We start from the raw sequence: 22,500 nt of genomic DNA on the forward strand, positions 1-22,500 counted from the left end.
GTTTGCAAGAGTGAATCTTGTGAAAATCTGTCAAGAACATGTGCACCTATTTCACCCTAAAATCACAAGAAGAAATTGCATTTTGCACAAAGAAAATGAAGTCTTTTATACCAATGAAGCATATATTATGCAAAAAAATAAAATAGTAATTTTCATTACTAAAATGCAAAAAATATATATATATATTTATATGAAGGCATTTATACATCAAGGTAGTATTTGTTGTTTTACTTTTAATGTATGCTAATTTAAATAAAATAAAAATAATTACATTATAGAGAATTTGGGGGGGAATGTGAAAGAAGAAATTATATTTTGCACAATGAAAATTACACCTATTGTTTTTGGGACCATTAATATTACACAATTAATGAAAATGAAGCACATTTTCTCCCTAAAATCTCATTAGTATTATTTAAAAATAAAACTGTAACTTCCACTACTAAAATGTGAATAAAACAAATATGTTATTTATATGTGGGCATTTACACAACAAGGTAGTATTTGTTGTTTTACCTTTAATATACCTTTAATTTATGCTGATTTAAATCATTTTATAACTGTAATGAGAATTTAGAGATGAAATAAAAAAATAAATAAAAACTGTTCTTTTCTTTTGATTTCAGAGTGAAATGTGATGTGTTTTCATGAGATTCACTCTTGTGTCAGTCATTACATCACTGTCACTATGTGTATGACATCATCATCTGCATCATCATCAGTGTCAGTACTATGTGTTAAACGCTAGCTAGCAACTCACATACGGCATTTACAATAAAACACATACAAACAATGGAAATACATCACAGGAAGCAAGAGTTACTCGTGCTGTGCAGTAAAACACTTCATAAATCATTCAGTCCAGTACTAACCCACCCACAAACTATACGTGTTTCTTACATATTCTCTACCATAAATCATCATTTCTGAAAGTCTTTTGTGATCTGAATGGATGTCATAATGATGCACATGCAAAGCTCATTAACATAACCCCGCCCCCTGCAGCTCTAATTCTTACGGATGTCAGCGTACACCACCGGCTCCATCTTGTGGAAAGAGCTGGAGTTCTTGCTGCCGGAATGATCCAGTTGAGCATATATCACCGGCCCCTGAATCAACCAATCACAACACAGAACACAGTCAGAGAGAGAGAGACCAAAGGGAGAGGAATCCTGGGATACACCATCATCATGTGACACGTATAAAGACATGTGACTCACAGCATGAAAATGTTGAGAAATGTGACATGATGCAATGAGATAAAGATGTGAAATGACCATCATTCTATACTGTCCTACACATATCATACAGTCTGTCACAGGACTTTTTGTTTTCAAGGACCCCCAAATGTAATGATCTCTTGTGAGGGACCCCTTTCCTGAAATATAAAGGCAGCTACGGTATACATTTTTATTGTCTAAAGAACCATTTATAATGTGTGAAATAACAGGAACAGCTTCATAAAAAAAATTGTATTAACTGTTTAAGCTGGGATGGGCCAGCGAAAAAAAAGAATCATCAAAATATTAATAACTAGTCTTGAACAACACAAAACAGATATCCTTTTTTATCATCTTTACAATGATACCAAACACTTGACCTGCCCTGTTATTAGCCTTTAATTTTAAGAAGGATATAGCTGCAGGCGGAGCTCCAAAAAGGGGCGTGAGCTCCAAATCACCATTAAAGGTACAGGGAGCCCCTTACCTAACCCTTTCCCTAACCTTAACCGTGAGTGGAAGTAACTCCCCCTTTTGGAGTAACCCCGCCCTCTTTCGTAGATTCCACCCCCATTTGGAGGTCTCCGGCTTGCAGCTATACCTACTTGTTAATTTTGGGTATGCCACTGAAACAGGAAATCTTTAAAAACACCTTCAGAGCTTAAACGGTTCAATTAAATAATCTGCTAAATTAAAAATAATTGTGTTTTATACCGTCATTGCACTGAAGCCAAAAATAAATTCTTAAAACGTCATCTGGATTAACTTTGTATTGAGCTGACAAAATACAGTATGTATTTCTGCCCACTATTAGAGTAATATAACAGGTATAAATCTGAAGAGAAACAGTTTCAATTCATTTATTCAGCATTTTCACAAATAAATATTATTTCAGAGCAGCTTTACAGAGAATAGCACCTAACAAACAGCAAGCGAGGGAAAACTATTCTTCAACATATATGCCAGGAATAAGAGACAGTTGAACACACAGAATTAAATAAGAAAAATATTTCTCACACAAGTAGATTTGTTTTTATTTCTTACTGTTATAAAAAATTAGGGCTGTAAATACAAAAATCACAATTAATCTAATGATTTTCACATTTGTTGAATGTTAACTAATTTACGCTATAATTTTTATTTATTTATTTCTTCGCCCTTTTTCTCCCCAATTTGGAATGCCCAATTCCCAATGCGCTCTAAGTCCTTGTGGTGGCGTAGTGACTCGCCTCAATCCGGGTGGCGGAGGACGAATCTCAGTTGCCTCTGAGACCATTAATCCCTGCATTTTATCACGTGACATGTTGAGCGCGTTACCGTAGAGACGTAGCGCATGTGGAGGCTTCACGCTATTCTCCGCGGCATCCACGCACAACTCACCACCCGCCCCACCGAGAGCGAGAACCACATTATAGCAACCACGAGGAGGCTACCCCATGTGACTCTACCCTCCCTAGCAACCGGGCCAATTTGGTTGCTTAGGAGACCTGGCTGGAGTCACTCAGCACACCCTGGATTCAAACTCACGACTCCAGGGGTGATAGTCAGCGTCAATACTCGCTGAGCTACCCAGACCCCCCATAAAAGTTTGTTTTAACTCGTTCTGTGTGTCCAAAGATCCACGGATCCATATGTCACTGAAAAATGTCCCTTTTAATACCCTTTCTGTTTTTTACAGTCAATTTTTCATTTAAAACAACAAAAAAAGAAACATTTGATTCTAATCACACACAAGGACTTTGATTGGGAATTGGGCATTCCAAATTGGGGAGAAAAGGGGAGAAAAATCAACAAACAAAAAAAAGCTTTTACTATCAACACGCAGTGAAAGGACTCTGTGCTAATAACTTCTCCACTGTACTACTCAATCACTGCTAAGTGAAATATGAACATTTACCAGCCAGTGGAGAATCACAGACATTTTCATTATAGAGGGTTGCCACATAAAGTAAAAGATCGATCTTGGGATTTAAGAAGCGATATCGAGATCATTCAAACGAACGACGTGATGCATCAGAAAATCGACATTTTTACCCAGCCCTAGTAGATGTGTCAATCGCTAGAAATGTTTAAAGGGACAGTTCACCCAAAAATGTAAATTCTCTCATCATTTACTCACCCTCATGCCATCCCAGATGTGTATGACTTTCTTTCATCTGCTGAACACAAATGAAGAAAAATAGTAAAATATCTCAGCTCAGTAGGTTCTTATAATATAAGTGGATGGTGACCAGAACTTTGAAGCTCCAAAAATCACAGACAGTCAGCATAAACGTCATCAATATGTTAAATTAATTGTCTTCTAAAGTGATACAATTGCTTTTGATGCACAAATGATCAATATTTAAGTACTTTTTAACTCTAAATCATCATTTCCGGTAAGCAGCAGTACGCGCATGTGATGTAATGACGTTGGCATGATCACGTGAGAACTGATGCATGTGTGACACACCCGGAAGAGCAGCGCTGTTTACAAGTGAGGAGGAGGACCACTGTACAGAAGCTTCATTGGTTTTGGTTTAAATCTGTATTTATCTGTTTCTTTACTCACAATGGTGCATTTGTGTGCTTACCCTGGATGTCTCAGCCGAGAGAAAAATGTGAGATTATATCTGTAACATGCCAAACGCGAATTCGTCACACGACAGACCACATGAACTCCGCCCTCTTGTCAATGCGCATAGAGCAGCTGACCGGAAGCGATGATTTAGAGTTAAAATGTACTTAAATAGGTTCTGGGTATCTCAGCGAGTATTGACGCTGACTATCACACCTGGAGTCGTGAGTTCGAATCCCAGGGTGTGCTGAGTGACTCCAGTCAGGTCTCCTAAGCAACCAAATTGGCCCGGTTGCTAGGGAGGGTAGAGTCACATGGGGTAACCTCCTCGTGGTCACTATAATGTGGTTCTCGCTCTCGGTGGGGCGCGTGGATTATGTGGTGAATAGAGTGAAGCCTCCACAAGCGCTATGTCTCCACGGTAACACACTCAACAAGTCACGTGATAAGATGCGCGGATTTACGCTCTCAGACGCGGAGGCAACTGAGATTCGTCCTCCGCCACCCGGATTGAGGCGAGTCACTACGCCACCACGAGGACTTAGAGCGCATTGGGAATTAGGCATTCCAAATTGGGGAGAAAAAGGAAGAAGAAAAAAAGTACTTAAATATTGATCTTTTTCACACCAAAACCGATCATTTCGCTTTAAAAGACATCAGTTTAACCATTCATATGGATGACGTTTATGTTGACTGTCTGTTCTTTTTGGAGCTTCAAAAGTCTGATCTATCCACTTGCATTTTAAGGACCTACAGAGCTCAAATATTTCACTATTTTTCTTCAAATGTGTTCTGCAGAAGAAAGTCATACACATCTGGATGAGTGTGAGTAAATGATGAGAGAATTTTCATTTTTGGGTGAACTGTACCTTTAAATATTGTTTCTATCACTGTTATGCAAATTCCTGACACAAACTTTCTTATATGTAAGAACGGGGGGCTTCAAGCAAAAAAGGTTGGGAATGCTGGCCTAGAGGATGACAGCATTTTTGGTTCCTTTAAACACACACACACACACACACACACTTTCTCTCTCTCATCATCACACACACACTCCAGGGCTCAACAATAAGGACAGTCAGTATAAGAGAGTTTAAGGCCAGTCAATGGAAGTGTCACTTGCCCCATCAGGCCTGTGCAGTCTTGTCACTAAAGCTTTCATTTGTTAAAGGTGTTTTTATGACATGTGAACACAAACATTTTCTTTTCTATTATAAATTATATGTGGTTGCAAGTTGTGCTGATATATATATGTCACCAAGGTACATGTTATTGATGTGGCTAACACAACTGGGGATTTGTCATAGTGGCAAGAATGACTTGTGATCGTTTAAAGCATCAGTAAAAATGGGTTAAAAATGATAAAACAATCAGTAATGTTTTGCATAGTATGCCATCGTTTTATGAATTGTTGAGCCCTGCTCTCTCTCTCTCACTCTCTCTCTCTCTCTCTCGCTCTCTCTCTCAAACACCCTCAGTCAGTCAGTAGTACCTGTACAGGTGCGGTAGAGGGACTAGAGCAGCATGAGTTCTCTGTGCTGGACTCCTTCTTCCCCACCCGAGAGTTCAATGAGCTGCCACTCTCTACAGAGGTGCAGCTACACACACACACACACACACACGAGGCACAATGATGCACACAAACACACATGAGATGAGAGATGACAAAAGCAACATAATACAAACATGTGGCCAACAGCTGATCCGTCTAAAATCGCATATACATATTTATACATATTGATGGTGCTAAATGATGATTTCTGAATGTCAGAGCACATGAGACATGATGCAGGTGTTATGACAAACACAAGTGACAGATGTTAATATGTTAATGACACACATGTGACACAGCTCACGTTTACTGTAACACTGCCGGTTAAATCTAGAGGTCGACCGATAGTGGATTTTACCGATGCCGATATCTAAGGTGGTAGATAAGGCTGATAACCGATTAATCGGCTGACAGTTTTATTTTTTTTTATAAATGTATACAATGAAAAAAAATTATTCGGCTTTTCTTACTATGAAGCGCACAGACACTGAAGCTACAACAGTCCAAAATTAATAAAATCCCAAAAGCGGTTTACTGTGCAAACAAAACCTCAATAACAACTAGAAAAATTAAGATTTGGTGCATTACGGGGGACTTTCAACTTAAAACAAGTCTGAAATACACCAGGGACTCTTATTTTGAAATGACAGAGACTTGGCTAACTTACAATGCTCTATATGTAATTATTTACCAAAATATGCTTTTTAAAGCCTATATATTCAGCAGATGAAGAGTTTATATTAGGGATGCACCGATGTATTGGCCCCGATATTCATCAGCCAAATAATGACCAAATTAAAACCATCAGCAAATCAGTTTAAGCATGAAAATGCCAATATTAAAAAAAGATGCTTAATTTATAATTAATTATCATCACACTTTGTAAAAACTCTTTGAATTCAAATGCACATCCAGAAATAATGATAGCTACAGAATGTACAATGGTTGGCACTCCTAAGAACATGTAATATTTCATTTTTATTTTTTCTCGTTCTCACATTAATGAGGAAAAACCATCGTTACGTGACACTTACCTATAGTGATGTGAAAAAGTATTTACCCCCTTCCAGATTTCGTTTGTTTTTGTGTATTTTTCATATTAAATTGGTTTGATCTTCAAACGAGATATAACATAAAACAAAGGCAACCTGAGTAAACAAAATACAGTTTTCAAATATATATATTTTTTATTGAAGCAAAAAGTTATCCAACACCTATATCACCCATGTGAAAAACTAACTGCCCCCTTAAACTTAATATCTGGTTGTGCCACCTTTAGCAGCAACAACTGCGACCAAACGCTTCCGATAACTGGAGATCAGTCTTTCACAACGCTGTGGGGGAATTTTGGCCCTCTCTTCTTTGCAGAACTGCTTTAGTTCAGCCACATTGGAGGGTTTTCGAGCATGAACTGCCCGTTTAAGGTCCTGCCACAGCATCTCAATCGGGTTCAAGTCAGGACTTTGACTAGACCACTCCAAAACTTTAATTTAGCTTCTTTTGAGCCCCCCACTGGTCCTTCTCAATCATTCCAATCATCTTTTTCCTCATCATTTCTGGAATTTCTTTCGAACTTGGCATAGTGTACTACTGGGTGAGACCTTTTAACCAACTTCATGCTGCTGAAAAGTTGTATTTAGGTGTTGATTTGATTAAACAGGGCTGACAGTAATCCAGTCTGCGTGTGTCTAGTCCAGCTGAACCCCATTATGAATGCAGTTTCATAGATTTGGGGATTTAGTCACTAAGGGGGCAAATACTTTTTCACACAAGCCCAGTTGGTATTGGATAACTTTTTTGCTTCAATAAATAACACTATCATTTAAAAACTATATTTTGTGTTTACTCAGACTGCCTTTGAATTTTTGAAACAATTTAGTTTGAGATATACACAAAAATAGAAGAAATCAGGATGGGGACAAATACTTTTTCACAGCACTGTATACATGATAAGGTAAAACCATCTAAACGCTTTGAAAACAGCAAACTTTGACTTCTGAGATATTAATATGATATCCATTAAGGCTGCATGACTGATTAAGTTTGGAATCGCAATATGGACTTGCACGATTACAAAAGCTTGAACGGCTGCGTTTAAAAATAGACTGCAATCAGTTCTTCAGTCAGCATTGTGTAAGCAAGCAGCGCCCTCTAGCGGGCCTCTAGAGGAGCGGCTGTTGTCCACCAGAGGGTGGAGGAGTGATCGAGGACCAGGCGACGGTGTGTCTGGGAACCGGAGAGCAAGTTTTCTCTCTCTCACTGTCACTCTGCCTTGCCCTTTCCCTCACCTTTTTTTTTTAGTTTTTCCCTCCCCTCGTCCCCCTCCCCAGCTCTAGAGAGGTGGGAAAAAGTGGAGGGGGGAGGGGGGTGTACATCATGTCGCGGGTTCCCCGGCCTGAGGCAAAGGAGGGAGGAGTGTGACAAGGAGGAGGCCGCCCCCAATTGGGCTAATCAACCGAGGAGAGAGATAAGTGCAGCAGGATGTGGCAGTTCGAGAGAGAGCCACATGCAGCTGCCATTTGTGCATTTGCGTTGTGTGTCTTTTTGTTTAAATTAAATATTACTTTAGCCAGTTCCCGCCTCCTCCTTTCCCATTTTAACCTTGTTACAGTGGCAAAATATATGTATCGGCATCAGCCAATAGTTATTTGTTAAATCGGTATCGGCCAAAGGTTTTCATAGCGGTGCATCCCCAGTTTATATTTATACAGTTAAGGAATAAAGAGGAAGAAAAAAATGAGGAAAACAAGAAACTATCGGCAAAGATTTTTGCAGATAACCAATAGTTCCAAAAAGCAACTATTTGCACCGATTAATTGGTAAAAACCGATATATCGGTCCACCTCTTGTTAAATCGCTACGACACGACACTAATCAGCATTTTCATTTGTTTCTCAGTCAGATCATTCAGACACGAGTTTAATGAGTGAAAATCAGTAGTTCAGTCCATGCACACAGTATTATAATGTATGCCAAACCTGGACTACACAACTCTCATTTTAAGACAATCTTACCCACACTGTTCAGATATAATCAGGTTTATTGACAAGTCAGTCAATATTTTGAGACAACTGGATTGGTTTAAACCTCATGCATCATGCACACTAGAGTTAGCCGGTTAAACCACACAATCACCGACAGAGAGAGTTAATCTGTTTGTTGAACTACATCACAGTTAACAGCCAAACCAATACAATCTTAAAATGAATAACTCATACAGACTGTGAATCTGAACACACATACCCTTCGTACTCGTGGCTGGGCTCGTGCCGTCTGATAATCAGATATGTGACGACAGATATGATGATTATCCCGATCACAGCGCCGATCACGCCGCCCACGATGACCGCTGTACTGGTGTGAGGGAGAGACTCTAAACACACAACAATAAACATACCGCTGTCATGATGATGTCATACACCGACAGTCTGATCATTTGTGTTGTTAAATCACCTTTTATGACAACTCTGACTTTAGTGACAGACGGTTGGCCGGTGATGTCTGGCGGATTCTTCACGTCGCAGCTGAACGTCCCGTTGTCTTTAAACTGCATATGCATTACACGGATGGAAGCGTCCTTCTTGTTCATGTCGCCAACCCACTCCACACGAGATTTAAACTGCGGGAGAGAGCCTGTGAAAGGTTTCCCGCCTGTGAAATAGAAGATCTGTGGAAAAACACAAAGAGAAACACTCATTAATTCACTGACTGACTGTTGAATGTGCTGTTATCATACACAATGACAATACAGTACACTTCTATGACATATAAAACATATTTTCAAAACTGATTACTCAGTGGGTTGTCTGAATGATTAGTCAACTAGTCTGTGTATGGTGAAGCTGGACTGGTGTCATGTGTACCAGACACCAGGGTCAGAATTTTAAAAAATGCCACCGAAAGGAACCATAATCCCCTTCACTGCAAATGTGGGGGCAAAAAATGACTTAATAAATAATTAAGTTCTTCTGTGTTCTATTAGTAACATCAGATATATTTTTTAATATTCTATTCTAGACCTAGGTAAACATATAATGTCATAAAAAATAAGTTATAATTACTCCGTTAGAGAATTTGTTAATAAATAGAATCAATTGGGGGGTCTGGGTATCTCAGCGAGTAAAGACGCTGACTATCACCCCTGGAGTCGCGAGTTTGAATCCAGGGTGTGCTGAGTGACTCCAGCCAGGTCTCCTAAGCAACCAAATTGGCCTGGTTGCTAGGGAGGGTAGAGTCACATGGGGTAACCTCCTCGTGGTCGTGATTAGTGGTTCTCGCTCTCAATGGGGCGTGTGGTAAGTTGTGCGTGGATCGTGGAGAGTAGCATGAGCCTCCACATGCTGTGAGTCTCCGCGGTGTCATGCACAATGAGTCACGTGATAAGATGCACGGATTGACGGTCTCAGAAGCGGAGACAACTGAGACTTGTCCTCCACCACCCGGATTGAGGTGAGTAACCGCAGCACCACAAGGACCTACTAAGTAGTGGAAACTGGGCATTCCAAATTGGGAGAAAAGGGGATACAAATAAATAAATAGAATCAATTGAAAACAAATTATTATTATTTTATTTAAAATATGATTAGAAAACACGTGCCCTCATAAAGGTAAATGAATGCGTTAAATACTCTGAGAACACGCAAAATGATTGACAGGCAGAAAGCGTCAGAGACCGCAGACACATTTTTGTCTGCTGTCACAGAGACAGGTGAGATACTGTATCTCACAACACTTATTTCATTAATATCTTTCAGGGAGTAGGAATATTTTTTGAATACATTTCCATGAAAAAAAAAATCGCTCACAGCATCTTTAAAGGAAAGGTTTATTTCTGATTCTTCCAGACACCGATCGGATGTGTTTCTTAGTGATGTAAGCCCTTCAAAAATGAAACTATCCAACAAATAAATAGATTTAAAGGGACAGTTCACCCAAAAATGTAAATTCTCTCATCATTTACTCACCCTCATGCCATCCCAGATGTGTATGACTAACTTTCTTCCGCTGAACACAATTGAAGATTTTTAGAAGTACATTTTTACTCTAAATCTCCACCTTCACTTTTACATGTGAAAGTGAGAGTAGAGATTTATAGTAAAAAGGACTTAAATATTGATCTCTCACATACACCTATCATATCACTTCTGAAGACATGGATTAAACCACTGGAGTCTTATGGATTAATTTTATGCTGCCTTTATGTGCTTTTTGGAGCTTCAAAGATCTGGTCACCATTCACTTGCTTTGTATGGACCTACAGAGCTGAAACATTCTTCTAAAAATCTTCATTTGTGTTCTGCAGAAGAAAGAAAGTCATACACATCTGGGATGGCATGAGGGTGAGGAAATGATAAGAATTTTCATTTTTGGGTGCACTAACACTTTAACCTTTAAATATACTTAACTATTGGGCTTTCACACTAGCAGTTTACTCCGAAACAGTGCACAGTTGCCATGAAAAGTTGGTAATGTGAAAGCTGTTTTGTGGACCGCGGTACCGAACACAAGACTACCCGTAGGTCTGAGCTCGGTTGCAATGGAACTGTGGCGCGGTTCGCTTGAGTGAGAAAGCAACCTGTACTTGGGTCCGCACTTGTTCAGGACGTAAAATGACTTGCACATGTGTTTTTGCCGATTTAAGCATGATGACATCATCAGTTGCACAAAAACAAACACACATGTGCATCATGAGTGTCAAGAAAAAGTTGTGGGACACAGAAAAGGTGAGGTGCCTTTTATTTATGTACGTGATTGAGCGTGCAACCAGATGTGTCCTCAAAAAAGATCATTTTTGAGCATCAGATATAATCGCCTTCTCCTGGACATGTACAACTGCTGAATTATGGCATATGACGCACAGAGGCGCAAGTGTCTTTCACTCTAGTGCGCATCATGACGCAAAATTCAAAAAACACCTATAACATTTTATTGCACAAAACTATCATAGTCCTCCGTGTTGATGTCAGTCTAATTAAACTGGTAGCATACTAAAACACTGCACGCAAGAAACATCTGAGAAGTTGCATCAGTAAATTCATCCCCAATAAAGCACTGCTGCTAAATAAGAAGAAAAATCGACCTTAACTAGCTGACCCCACTAATCAATCAGTCAGTTGTAGATCAGCTAGTTAAAGGAATATTCCAGGTTCAATACAAGTTAAGATCAATGTGTCATAGTGTTGATTACCACAAAAATAAATTTCGACTCGTTCCTCCTTTTCTTTAAAAAAGCACAAATGTCTGTTCCAGTGAGACACTTACAATGGAAGTCAATGGGGTCAATCTGTAAACATTAAAATACTCACTGTTTCAAAAGTATAGACACAAGACATAAACAATATGTGTGTTAACATGATTTTACTGTCATAAAATCACTTATTAACCTTATAACGTTATAGCCAATAATATAACTTCATTGCCATGACGTGTAATGTCAACAAATCCTAAAACGAATGTAAAAATGATGATTTAAACACCTTTACAGCCCAAATAATACACAAGAAATAATGTAAGTGCCAAAAATTGACCCCATTGACTTCCATTGTAAGTGTCTCACTGGAACACACATTTAAAGAAAAGGAGGAACAAGTCGAAATTAATTTTTGTGTTAATCAACATTATGCCACAAATGCTGTCCATTGAGATTAACTTGTATTAAACCCGGAATATTCCTTTAACCATCCTGACATCCCTGCTTCTTTAGCTTTAATGTTGCGGTCAAAGTTGTTATAACAGAAGTACACAACAGCTGCAATTACAGTTCTAGTGTCAGATAATTACCCATGTCATCCTGTGATTAAAATGACAATTATTTACTATAACCATTTAAATCACTCAATGTCTTCAAACATTTGCAAATTAAGTTTGTGTCTGAACTATGAACATGCAGCAAATAAACTCATTTGAGGTAAACATCAGACTGTATGGACATCAGAGGACTCGTACTGAGGTGGAGGTTCCTGTGTCGCCCTCCGGAAGGAATGACCACGTCACTGAAGCTGAGCTGCTGACCACCTCTTTAGATTTAAAACTACACGTCAGAGTCGCTGACGTCCCGTTCTCAACAAAGATCTCGGCTGGAGTGTAAACATCAATCGCTGCGGCCGGAAACAACCCTGAAACAAAGTTCAACATGACACTCATCAATTAGTCAGTAACTTAATCAAATATATCAAACTATCAATTTATCAACTTTACAGAAATAAATAAGCTATATGAACACTTTCACATTCAATAAAAGCACAGATATTTTTTAACAGCATTATAAAATTACAAAATATATCTGCACTAATATAAACAACACAGCTATGATGATACAGTCAGAATTAGCCTACTTCACAGTAAAAGCACAGTGACGGTATCAGAGTACTTTACAGTAAAAGCACAGTTATGGTATCAGAGTACTTTACAGTAAAAGCACAGTTATGGTATCAGAGTACTTTACAGTAAAAGTACAGTGACGGTATCAGAGTACTTTACAGTAAAAGTACAGTGATGGTATCAGACGACTTTACAGTAAAAGCACAGTGAGGGTATCAGAGTACTTTACAGTAAAAGCACAGTGACGGTATCAGAGTACTTTACAGTAAAAGCACAGTTATGGTATCAGAGTACTTTACAGTAAAAGTACAGTGACGGTATCAGAGTACTTTACAGTAAAAGTACAGTGATGGTATCAGACGACTTTACAGTAAAAGCACAGTGATGGAATCAGATGACTTTACAGTAAAAGCACAGTGACAGTATCAGACGACTTTACAGTAAAAGTACAGTGATGGTATCAGAGGACTTTACAGTAAAAGTACAGTGAAGGTATCAGAGTACTTTACAGTAAAAGCACAGTGACGGTATCAGAGGACTTTACAGTAAAAGTACAGTGATGTATCAGAGTACTTTACAGTAAAAGTACAGTGACGGTATCAGAGGACTTAACTGTAAAAGTACAGTGAGAGTATCAGAGTACTTTACAGTAAAAGCACAGTGATGGTATCAGAGTACTTTACAGTAAAAGCACAGTGACGGTATCAGAGGACTTAACTGTAAAAGTACAGTGATGTATCAGAGTACTTTACAGTAAAAGTACAGTGAGGGTATCAGAGGACTTAACAGTAAAAGTACAGTGAGGGTATCACAGTACTTTACAGTAAAAGTACAGTGATGTATCAGAGTACTTTACAGTAAAAGTACAGTGACGGTATCAGAGTACTTTACAGTAAAAGCACAGTGACGGTATCAGAGTACTTTACAGTAAAAGCACAGTGATGGTATCAGAGTACTTTACAGTAAAAGTACAGTGACGGTATCAGAGTACTTTACAGTAAAAGTACAGTGACGGTATCAGAGGACTTAACAGTAAAAGCACAGTGAGGGTATCAGAGTATTTACAGTAAAAGTACAGTGACGGTATCAGAGGACTTAACAGTAAAAGTACAGTGACGTATCAGAGTACTTTACAGTAAAAGTACAGTGACGGTATCAGAGTACTTTACAGTAAAAGTACAGTGACTGGTATCAGAGAACTTTACAGTAAAAGCACAGTGACGGTACCAGAGTACTTTACAGTAAAAGTACAGTTATGGTATCAGAGTACTTTACAGTAAAAGCACAGTGATGGTATCAGAGTACTTTACAGTAAAAGCACAGTGACGGTATCAGAGTACTTTACAGTAAAAGTACAGTGAGGGTATCAGAGTACTTTACAGTAAAAGTACAGTGACGGTATCAGAGGACTTTACAGTAAAAGCACAGTGACGGTATCAGAGTACTTTACAGTAAAAGCACAGTTATGGTATCAGAGTACTTTACAGTAAAAGTACAGTTATGGTATCAGAGTACTTTACAGTAAAAGTACAGTGACGGTATCAGAGGACTTAACAGTAAAAGTACAGCGAGGGTATCAGAGTACTTTACAGTAAAAGCACAGTGACGGTATCAGAGTACTTTACAGTAAAAGTACAGTTATGGTATCAGAGTACTTTACAGTAAAAGTACAGTGACGGTATCAGAGGGTTATATATGGTTCTCATGCTCTTTACATGTAAAAACATGATATTATCATTGTATGTTTTTGTTTGTTTGTTTCTGCAGACACAGACGTAAAGATGCCTATTTAGAAAATGTTAATCAAGGATTTACTTTTTATTTATTTATTATTAATATATTTGTCCATTAAAACAGATGCTATAAATACTTAAAATGAATATAAAGCTATGAATCTTTCTGAAAGGAAACCGAAGCTAATCATTCACGTGTGATTAAATTAAACGGCAACATTTACAATAACAGATGTATACACTTATAATGAAAGACTAATACATAAAATGTCTAGCTTTGATGATTTATTACCTTTATAAATGTTTTAATGACTGAATCTGATGTACAATGGGAGGCTAATGTGCTAACAGAACAATACGAGCTAAACTTCCTTAACTGAGAAACAAATAAAAACACAGCTTTTATTTAAATTATCTGCTTTAGACAAATAGATCAACACAAACCCTCATATATCCATAGCTAAGCAGAAATCATATGTTAAAAATATATAAAACCGCCAGATAATTTATCATGTGAACTGAAGTTAGCGGGTTAGCATGCCGCTCAGCTAACACTCAAAGATGCGATTAAAATAAAACTCTTTATAATTATATTTTTTATTTGAACTCACCAGCGATAATAAACACCACAAATACACACAATAAAACATGGTTGTGTGTGATAATCCGAACCCTTATTTCCATTCTTTAGATTTCATTAATATCGGCCGAGTGTCGAAACCTCAGTGTGTTTGTTTACAGCATCAGTCTCTGGGTCTCCCTCTGATCCCAGATCAGACTCACACATACACTCACAGCAGACTCGACTGTACTGATCACACTCTACTGATCCCAGATCAGTCCTGTTTGCTGATCTCAGATCAGACTCACACACACACACTCATAGCAGACTCGACTGTACTGATCACACTCTACTGATCCCAGGTCAGTTCTGTTTACTGATCTCAGAACAGACTCATAGCAGATTCGACTATATTGATCACACTCTGCTGATCTCAGATCAGATCTAATGTTTACTGATCCCAGATCAGCTACAGGATTTAGCAGGATTTTGTTGAATTATTCTCCACACAGTCCTGACATACATTACAGTTCATCTAGCAGTTAATTAAAAATAAAACTATGAAAATACACAGCAGTATATGAGAGTAGAGGAACTGAAAGTTTATGTATACCATACAGAAAGTAATCAGGTAAATTATATTATAATATTATAATAAAAGAGAATCTGATTCTGGTAAAAACAACCTCACCCAAACTAATGGAAATAAGGATATAAACTTTCATATACATTGGCTGCCAAAAGTTTGGAATAATGTACAGATTTTGCTCTTATGGAAAGAAATTGGTACTTTTATTCACCAAAGTGGCATTTCAACTGATCACAATGTATAGTCAGGACATTAATAATGTGAAAAATTACTAAAACAATGTTCAGAACTTCTTAAACTACTTCAAAGAGTTCTCATCAAAAAATCCTCCATGTGCAGCAATGACAGCTTTGCAGATCCTTGTTATTCTAGCGGTCAGTTTGTCCAGGTACTCCGGTGACATTTCACCCCACACTTCCTGTAGCACTTGCCATAGATGTGACTGTCTTGTCGGGCACTTCTCACTTTATTTTGGGAGTGTCCTAAGGTACAAGTCTTTTAGAGAGAGGTAGAAAATTATTTCCAAAAAGTAGCTAATATTGTTGTTAATTTTGAAGAAAGTGATGTGATGTTAAAGTGTACTAGTAAATCTAGTATTTATATGTGATTTAATCATTAGTATGGCTCATTATTATATACATAAAGTCAAATGGATTGAAAAAATACCTGTATTTGAACAATTTAAAATTGACATTAAAACGTATCTGGAAACTATCTCTGAAAGTAGAAATGTGAAAGCAATACGAACTATACAACTGTTTACTATGTTTACATTTTTCATTTAATGTATTTTTGTCTTTCTTTTATTTTTCTTTCTTTTATTTTTTTATTTTTCAGGTAATTTTCCCTGTAAGCCCCTGACATGTTTTTTGCTGAAAGTACTCTTGTTTGTACTTTTTGCATTGTTCTAAATAAAAAACAAAATAAAATAATAATAATAATAATAATAAATAAATTAAAAATTAAACAATAATAAAAGAAAATTAAATAAAGAAAAGATTTGGAATATCAGGAACAGGAGTAAAGAGTATTCTGGAGTGATAAGAACAGGATTGATGGGGAGAACATGACATGCTGGACGATAGAGGCGTTACATGTCTCCAGAAGATGGCAGTAGTGCGACATTAAGGATGCAAGCTGCCGGTAAAACACAAAGAAGAAGATGAAAATCAAATTAAAAGTCTTTTGTCGTCAAATTGCGACAGCTACTTCCGGTGTGTGTTTGTCCCGCATATGATTGATCATTACAGAGCAGATTTTATTTCTGTTAATTAATGTTTCATTAATGTCATTAAGCGTGTGAAATGGCCACGTTTTTCGGTGAAGTTTTATCGGTGTACTCGCGCGCTGTTGAAGAAGATGAATATGATGACATGACGAAAGAAAACGAGGAAGACGAAGAAATCCGACGACAAATAGACGAGAAGAGGTGCAACATGATCAATTTATTATTCATCTTTTATAATATGTTATATATTTGAGATGGACAGTAAGTCAATTGAGATTTAAAATGTCTATGAGAATGTACGCACGAGACTTCCGGTTTCAGTTCAGCTGCACGTGTTTCTGATCAATATTATTATTATTATTATTTATCAATATCAGGTGTCAGTGTATGATTATATCTAAATGTGTGAATTATATACGTATTAAGTGTATTTTAGAATATTGATAATATATATGTGTGTGTTGGTTAGTGATATTTCTGATGTTTGGTTTAATAGTGTAAATGTTGTTGTATTTCAGGTCAGTTCATGTGCAGTGGATAAACTCACAGTCACACAGTGAATGTCTGCAGTGTTCTGATCTGATCATCAGTGTCGGTCCAAACGCCTGTGGTGAGACATCATCATCATCAGCATCATCATCATCAGCACACTCTATTCTGACAGTTCATCTGAAGTGTGATCTAAATCTCTTGTGTGTTTTAGGCTTTATTTCAGCATATGTGTTGAGTTCTGGCGGCTGGTCAGCGATCGGGTGGATTTCTCTGTGGAATGAGCGGAGTCACGGTTCCAGTCGGCCTCACACACCTCCAGTGTCCGGAGAACCGGCCTGTGTTCTGTACCAACAGAACCAGAACCCCTCTGTGAGTCAATGACCGTATCAGAGGGTTCTCCTTATACTATTTACAAGTATTAAATCATACTATTCTATAATAGTTACATGTTGTCTTCGTAAGGTGGTGATATGCCAGTGCACCTGTTATATTGCTGAAGATCAGCTCTTCCAGTGGACAGAGAAGGTGAGCCATAAATTAGGGCTGAAACGATTAGTTATCGACAACATCAACAATAAAAAAACTGTAGACAAAAAATAGTCTTTTGATGTCATTTAACATAACATGAGATCACATTAAACTCTAATGATGTATGAGAGAATTATAATGCAGTAATACAAAATAAGTAAATACAGAAGCACTCACATTGTGGAATAAGTGGAGCTCTTTAAAGGAAACACCCCGATGTTACATCTTTAATGCAGATATATTTAATGTGTTACATCTTTAATGCAGTTATATTCAATGCGTTACATCTTTAATGCTGTTAAATTTAATGCGTTACAGGTATATTTAATTCGTTACATCTTTAATGCAGTTATATTTAATGCATTGCATCTTCAATGCGGTTATATTCAATGCGTTACATCTTTAATGCGGTTATATTCAATGCGTTACATCTTTAATGCAGATATATTTAATGCGTTACAGGTATATTTAATGTGTTACATCTTTAATGCGGTTATATTTAATGCATTGCATCTTTAATGCGGTTATATTTAATGTATTGCATCTTCAATGCGTTACATCTTTAATGCGGTTATATTTAATGCATTGCATCTTCAATGCGGTTATATTCAATACATTACATCTTTAATGCGGTTATTCAATGCGTTACATCTTTAATGCGGTTATATTCAATGCGTTACATCTTTAATGCGGTTATTCAATGCGTTACATCTTTAATGCGGTTATATTTAATGCGTTACAGGTATATTTAATGTGTTACATCTTTAATGCAGTTATATTTAATGCATTGCATCTTTAATGCGGTTATATTTAATGCATTGCATCTTCAATGCGTTACATCTTTAATGCGGTTATATTTAATGCATTGCATCTTCAATGCGGTTATATTCAATGCGTTACATCTTTAATGCGGTTATTCAATGCGTTACATCTTTAATGCGGTTATATTTAATGCGTTACAGGTATATTTAATGTGTTACATCTTTAATGCAGTTATATTTAATGCATTGCATCTTTAATGCGGTTATATTTAATGCATTGCATCTTCAATGCGTTACATCTTTAATGCGGTTATATTTAATGCATTGCATCTTCAATGCGGTTATATTCAATGCGTTACATCTTTAATTCGGTTATATTCAATGCGTTACATCTTTAATGTGGTTATATTCAATGCGTTACATCTTTAATGCGGTTATATTCAATGCGTTACATCTTTAATGCGGTTATTCAATGCGTTACATCTTTAATGCGGTTATATTTAATGCGTTACAGGTATATTTAATGCATTGCATCTTTAATGCTGTTATATTTAATGCATTGCATCTTTAATGCTGTTATATTTAATGCATTGCATCTTTAATGCTGTTATATTTAATGCATTGCATCTTTAATTCGGTTATATTCAATGCGTTACATCTTTAATGCGGTTATATTCAATGCGTTACATCTTTAATTCGGTTATATTCAATGCGTTACATCTTTAATTCGGTTATATTCAATGCGTTACATCTTTAATTCGGTTATATTCAATGCATTGCATCTTCAATGCGGTTATATTCAATGCATTGCATCTTCAATGCGGTTATATTCAATGCATTGCATCTTCAATGCGGTTATATTCAATGCATTGCATCTTTAATGCGGTTATATTCAATGCGTTACATCTTTAATGCGGTTATATTCAATGCGTTACATCTTTAATGCGGTTATATTCAATGCGTTACATCTTTAATGCGGTTATATTCAATGCGTTACATCTTTAATGCGGTTATATTCAATGCGTTACTTCTTTAATGCGGTTATATTCAATGCATTGCATCTTCAATGCAGTTATATTCAATGCGTTACATCTTTAATGCGGTTATATTCAATGCGTTACATCTTTAATGTGGTTATATTCAATGCGTTACATCTTTAATGCAGATATATTTAATGCGTTACAGGTATATTTAATGTGTTACATCTTTAATGCAGATATATTTAATGCGTTACAGGTATATTTAATGTGTTACATCTTTAATGCAGTTATATTTAATGCATTGCATCTTCAATGCGTTACATCTTTAATGCGGTTATATTTAATGCATTGCATCTTTAATGCAGTTATATTCAATGCATTGCATCTTTAAAGTAGTTATATTCAATGCGTTACATCTTTAATGCGGTTATATTTAATGCGTTGTAGCTTTATTTAAGGTCAAATAATACAGAAGCAGATCATGTAAATAATTACAAACTCTGAAACGGTCATTTCTCTGTGCGGTCAGCGTCTCTTCTATGAGTCACGTGAAGTGTCCCGATCTAAGGGGGAGAGATTGAAACTGCACCGGCTGATGCACACTCTGTCACGGGACACTCATCCCTCGAGCGCACACGCTTAATGCAGCTAGATTATAACGTGATGACTCGAGACTTATTGAATCATAATATATGTGTCACTGTGTGTTTATTATCATGAAGAAAATCTAATTCAGTGAATGTCATTTAGAGGTATTTTTAAAAGATGATTTTGTCCTCTTTATTGTTAGTATGTTTAATACAAACTTTTATGTCGGGGCACAAGCTGAATAATCGGTTAAGAACTAATGATTAATCATTGCAGTAATTGTTAGATTAATCGATTATCAAAATAATCGTTAGTTGCAGCCCTAACATCAATAACTGTATCAGAGAGAGGTTAAAGGTTACTGAATGTGAATAACGCTGATGTCAGTGATGTTTTGGCCTCTTTTACACCTGATATTAAAGGGATAGTTCACCCAAAAATGAAACTTTGAACTTCTTCTGCAGAACACAAATGAAGATTTTTAGAAGAATATCTCAGCTCTGTAGGTCCATACAATGCAAGTGAATGGTGACCAAAACTTTGAAGCTCCAAAAAGCCTTTAAGTCCTTTTTTACTATAAGGACTTAAATATTGATCTGTTTCTCACACACACCTATCATATTACTTCTGAAGACATGGATTAAACCACTGGAGTCTTATGGATTACTTTTATGCTGCCTTTATGTGCTTTTTGGAGCTTCAAAGTTATGGTCACCATTCACTTGCATTGTATGGACCTACAGAGCTGAAATATTCTCCTAAAAATCTTAATTTGTGTTCTGCTGAAGAAAGAAAGTCATACACATCTGGATGACATGAGAATTTTCATTTTTGGATGAACTATTCCTTTAATATTTTTTTGGACCGTGTTTACACCTGTATTCAGTGCTGAACACTTGTGATCGGATCTCCCGTGACATGTCAATAGCAGGTGTAAACATGGTCATTGCTGTATTGTGTTGTGCAGGTGTTGGGTTGCGTTCAGAAGAGAGATCTGCATGTGAGCGTGCTCTCTGACTGCGCTGTGACCGAATATAAAACATTAGACTACCTGAGTGGGAGCAGCACACCCTTCCTGCGCGCTCTGAAGACCGGCACTCACACGGGTCGTGTGGCGTGTCCTCTGCTCGAGCAGCCCAACATCATCACTGGACTACCTGCAGCAGGTAATGCAACACTGCAGCACATGAAGCTGGAACATGAGTCAAACCAGTGTTAAAATCATGTGTGTGTGTGTGTGTGTGTGTGTCAGTTCTCAGTCACTGTCAGGTTCACAGGATTCCAGCCGTTCTGTATCAGTGTTACAGTGATGTCACACACCCAGACTCTGTCACCATGGAAACATATAAACCTGCACTCGCGTGTCTGAGCGCTGCAGTAAAGGTGAGTGAGACTTCGACAGAATCTGTATGTTTATCTGTTTATTTTATATAATGTCATCTCTCTCTCTCTTTCTGTGTTCCAGTGTGACGAGTGTCCCAGTGCAGAGATTCTGCAGAAGTTCACACGTGTCAGTGAAGTCCAGAGTAATCTGTACACATAGACGACAGGCAGAACACGTGGAACTGTTTTTTAATTACATTACAACATTCATTAAAGCTGTTATTTTATGTTCGGGTGAAAAGGATTTTTTTTCTCCACTTTCTCAGAGTTTGAACACTAGATGGAGCTAAAAACCAATTAACAGATTTTACGAGAAACAAGAACTCCAAACCAACAACATCTGATAAAATACGACTGCTGTATGATGGGGTAAAACATATAAGTTTATAGCTGTACTAGTTTTATGATAAGATGGGAACAGTGTTGTGTGGGTGTATGTATATATTAGTAAGGGTCAGAAATGAATGGCGGTTAATAAAAATAATAAATAAAAATGCCACCAAATTTCAAAATATGGAGGCAAAAAAATGCCCTATAATGAAATCTTCTATTTAGGTCTAATAATACATAATATTATATATGGTATTAGTTGCTTTTAATTGAATTTTATGGATAAGGTAATTCTCAATCTAGTTAATAATAGTTGTGATCTAAGTATTTGACACAAAAGGATGTGTAAAAATTCCCCTGGAAATCAAATCAAGGGGGAAAATATTGCCCCTCATTGGAAAAGGTTATTTCTAACCCTGATTATTCAGTACATATGTGTATGTATGCTTGTACAGTGGCAAGAATAAGTATGTGAACCCTTCAAAATTATCTGAATTTATGTATAAATTTGTCTTAAAATCTGGTTTGATCTTTATCTAAGTTATAATAATGAACAAACACGATCTGTTTTAACTAATAACATGTAAATTATTGTATTGTTCTTGTACATACTGAATACATCATTCAAACATTCACAGTGCTGTGGAAAAAGTAAGTGAACCCCTAGGCTAATGACG

The 22,500-nt window shown here is 37.0% G+C and overlaps 3 protein-coding genes across 3 annotated transcripts in view; 2 read left to right on the plus strand and 1 right to left on the minus strand.

Annotated features, from left to right (window-relative positions):
• The window catches only part of LOC127433880 (histidine-rich glycoprotein-like), a 3,335-nt gene extending 2,732 nt beyond the window's left edge, over positions 1-603 (plus strand). The window contains exon 2 of the mRNA XM_051686189.1: positions 1-603. This exon is cut by the window's left edge and continues 1,573 nt beyond it. The gene's annotated coding sequence lies outside the window, so the exon portion shown is untranslated.
• Positions 1-15,132, minus strand: part of LOC127433885 (myelin protein zero-like protein 1) — a 17,976-nt gene extending 2,844 nt beyond the window's left edge. The window contains exons 1-6 of the mRNA XM_051686196.1: positions 14,994-15,132; positions 12,275-12,444; positions 8,783-8,996; positions 8,573-8,702; positions 5,270-5,375; positions 1-1,109 (exon numbers count right to left, since the gene is read on the minus strand). The exon at positions 1-1,109 is cut by the window's left edge and continues 2,844 nt beyond it. Coding sequence (XP_051542156.1) covers positions 1,008-1,109; positions 5,270-5,375; positions 8,573-8,702; positions 8,783-8,996; positions 12,275-12,444; positions 14,994-15,066 — 795 coding nt within the window. The 5' untranslated portion in view covers positions 15,067-15,132 and the 3' untranslated portion in view covers positions 1-1,007. The remainder of the gene's footprint in view (positions 1,110-5,269; positions 5,376-8,572; positions 8,703-8,782; positions 8,997-12,274; positions 12,445-14,993) is intronic.
• A 1,596-nt stretch (positions 15,133-16,728) lies between these two features.
• On the plus strand, positions 16,729-21,720 carry LOC127433884 (proteasome assembly chaperone 1-like). Its single transcript, XM_051686195.1, has 7 exons — positions 16,729-16,962; positions 17,280-17,371; positions 17,465-17,622; positions 17,716-17,778; positions 21,078-21,276; positions 21,363-21,493; positions 21,576-21,720. The coding sequence occupies exons 1-7, from the start codon at positions 16,838-16,840 to the stop codon at positions 21,651-21,653; spliced, it is 846 nt and encodes a 281-aa protein (XP_051542155.1). The 5' UTR covers positions 16,729-16,837; the 3' UTR covers positions 21,654-21,720.
• The last annotated feature ends 780 nt before the right edge of the window (positions 21,721-22,500 follow it).

This window comes from Myxocyprinus asiaticus, chromosome 43, assembly GCF_019703515.2.
Source record: "Myxocyprinus asiaticus isolate MX2 ecotype Aquarium Trade chromosome 43, UBuf_Myxa_2, whole genome shotgun sequence".
In the NCBI taxonomy this organism is placed as follows: Eukaryota; Metazoa; Chordata; class Actinopteri; order Cypriniformes; family Catostomidae; genus Myxocyprinus; species Myxocyprinus asiaticus.

Excerpts from the sequence above, each read along its gene's own strand:
- LOC127433884 (XM_051686195.1), top strand. The coding sequence starts at position 16,838 with ATGGCCACGTTTTTCGGTGAAGTTTTATCGGTGTACTCGCGCGCTGTT. Across the intron at positions 16,963-17,279 it reads CGACAAATAGACGAGAAGAG|GTCAGTTCATGTGCAGTGGA; the intron begins GTGCAACATGAT and ends GTTGTATTTCAG. Across the intron at positions 17,623-17,715 it reads AACAGAACCAGAACCCCTCT|GTGGTGATATGCCAGTGCAC; the intron begins GTGAGTCAATGA and ends TGTCTTCGTAAG.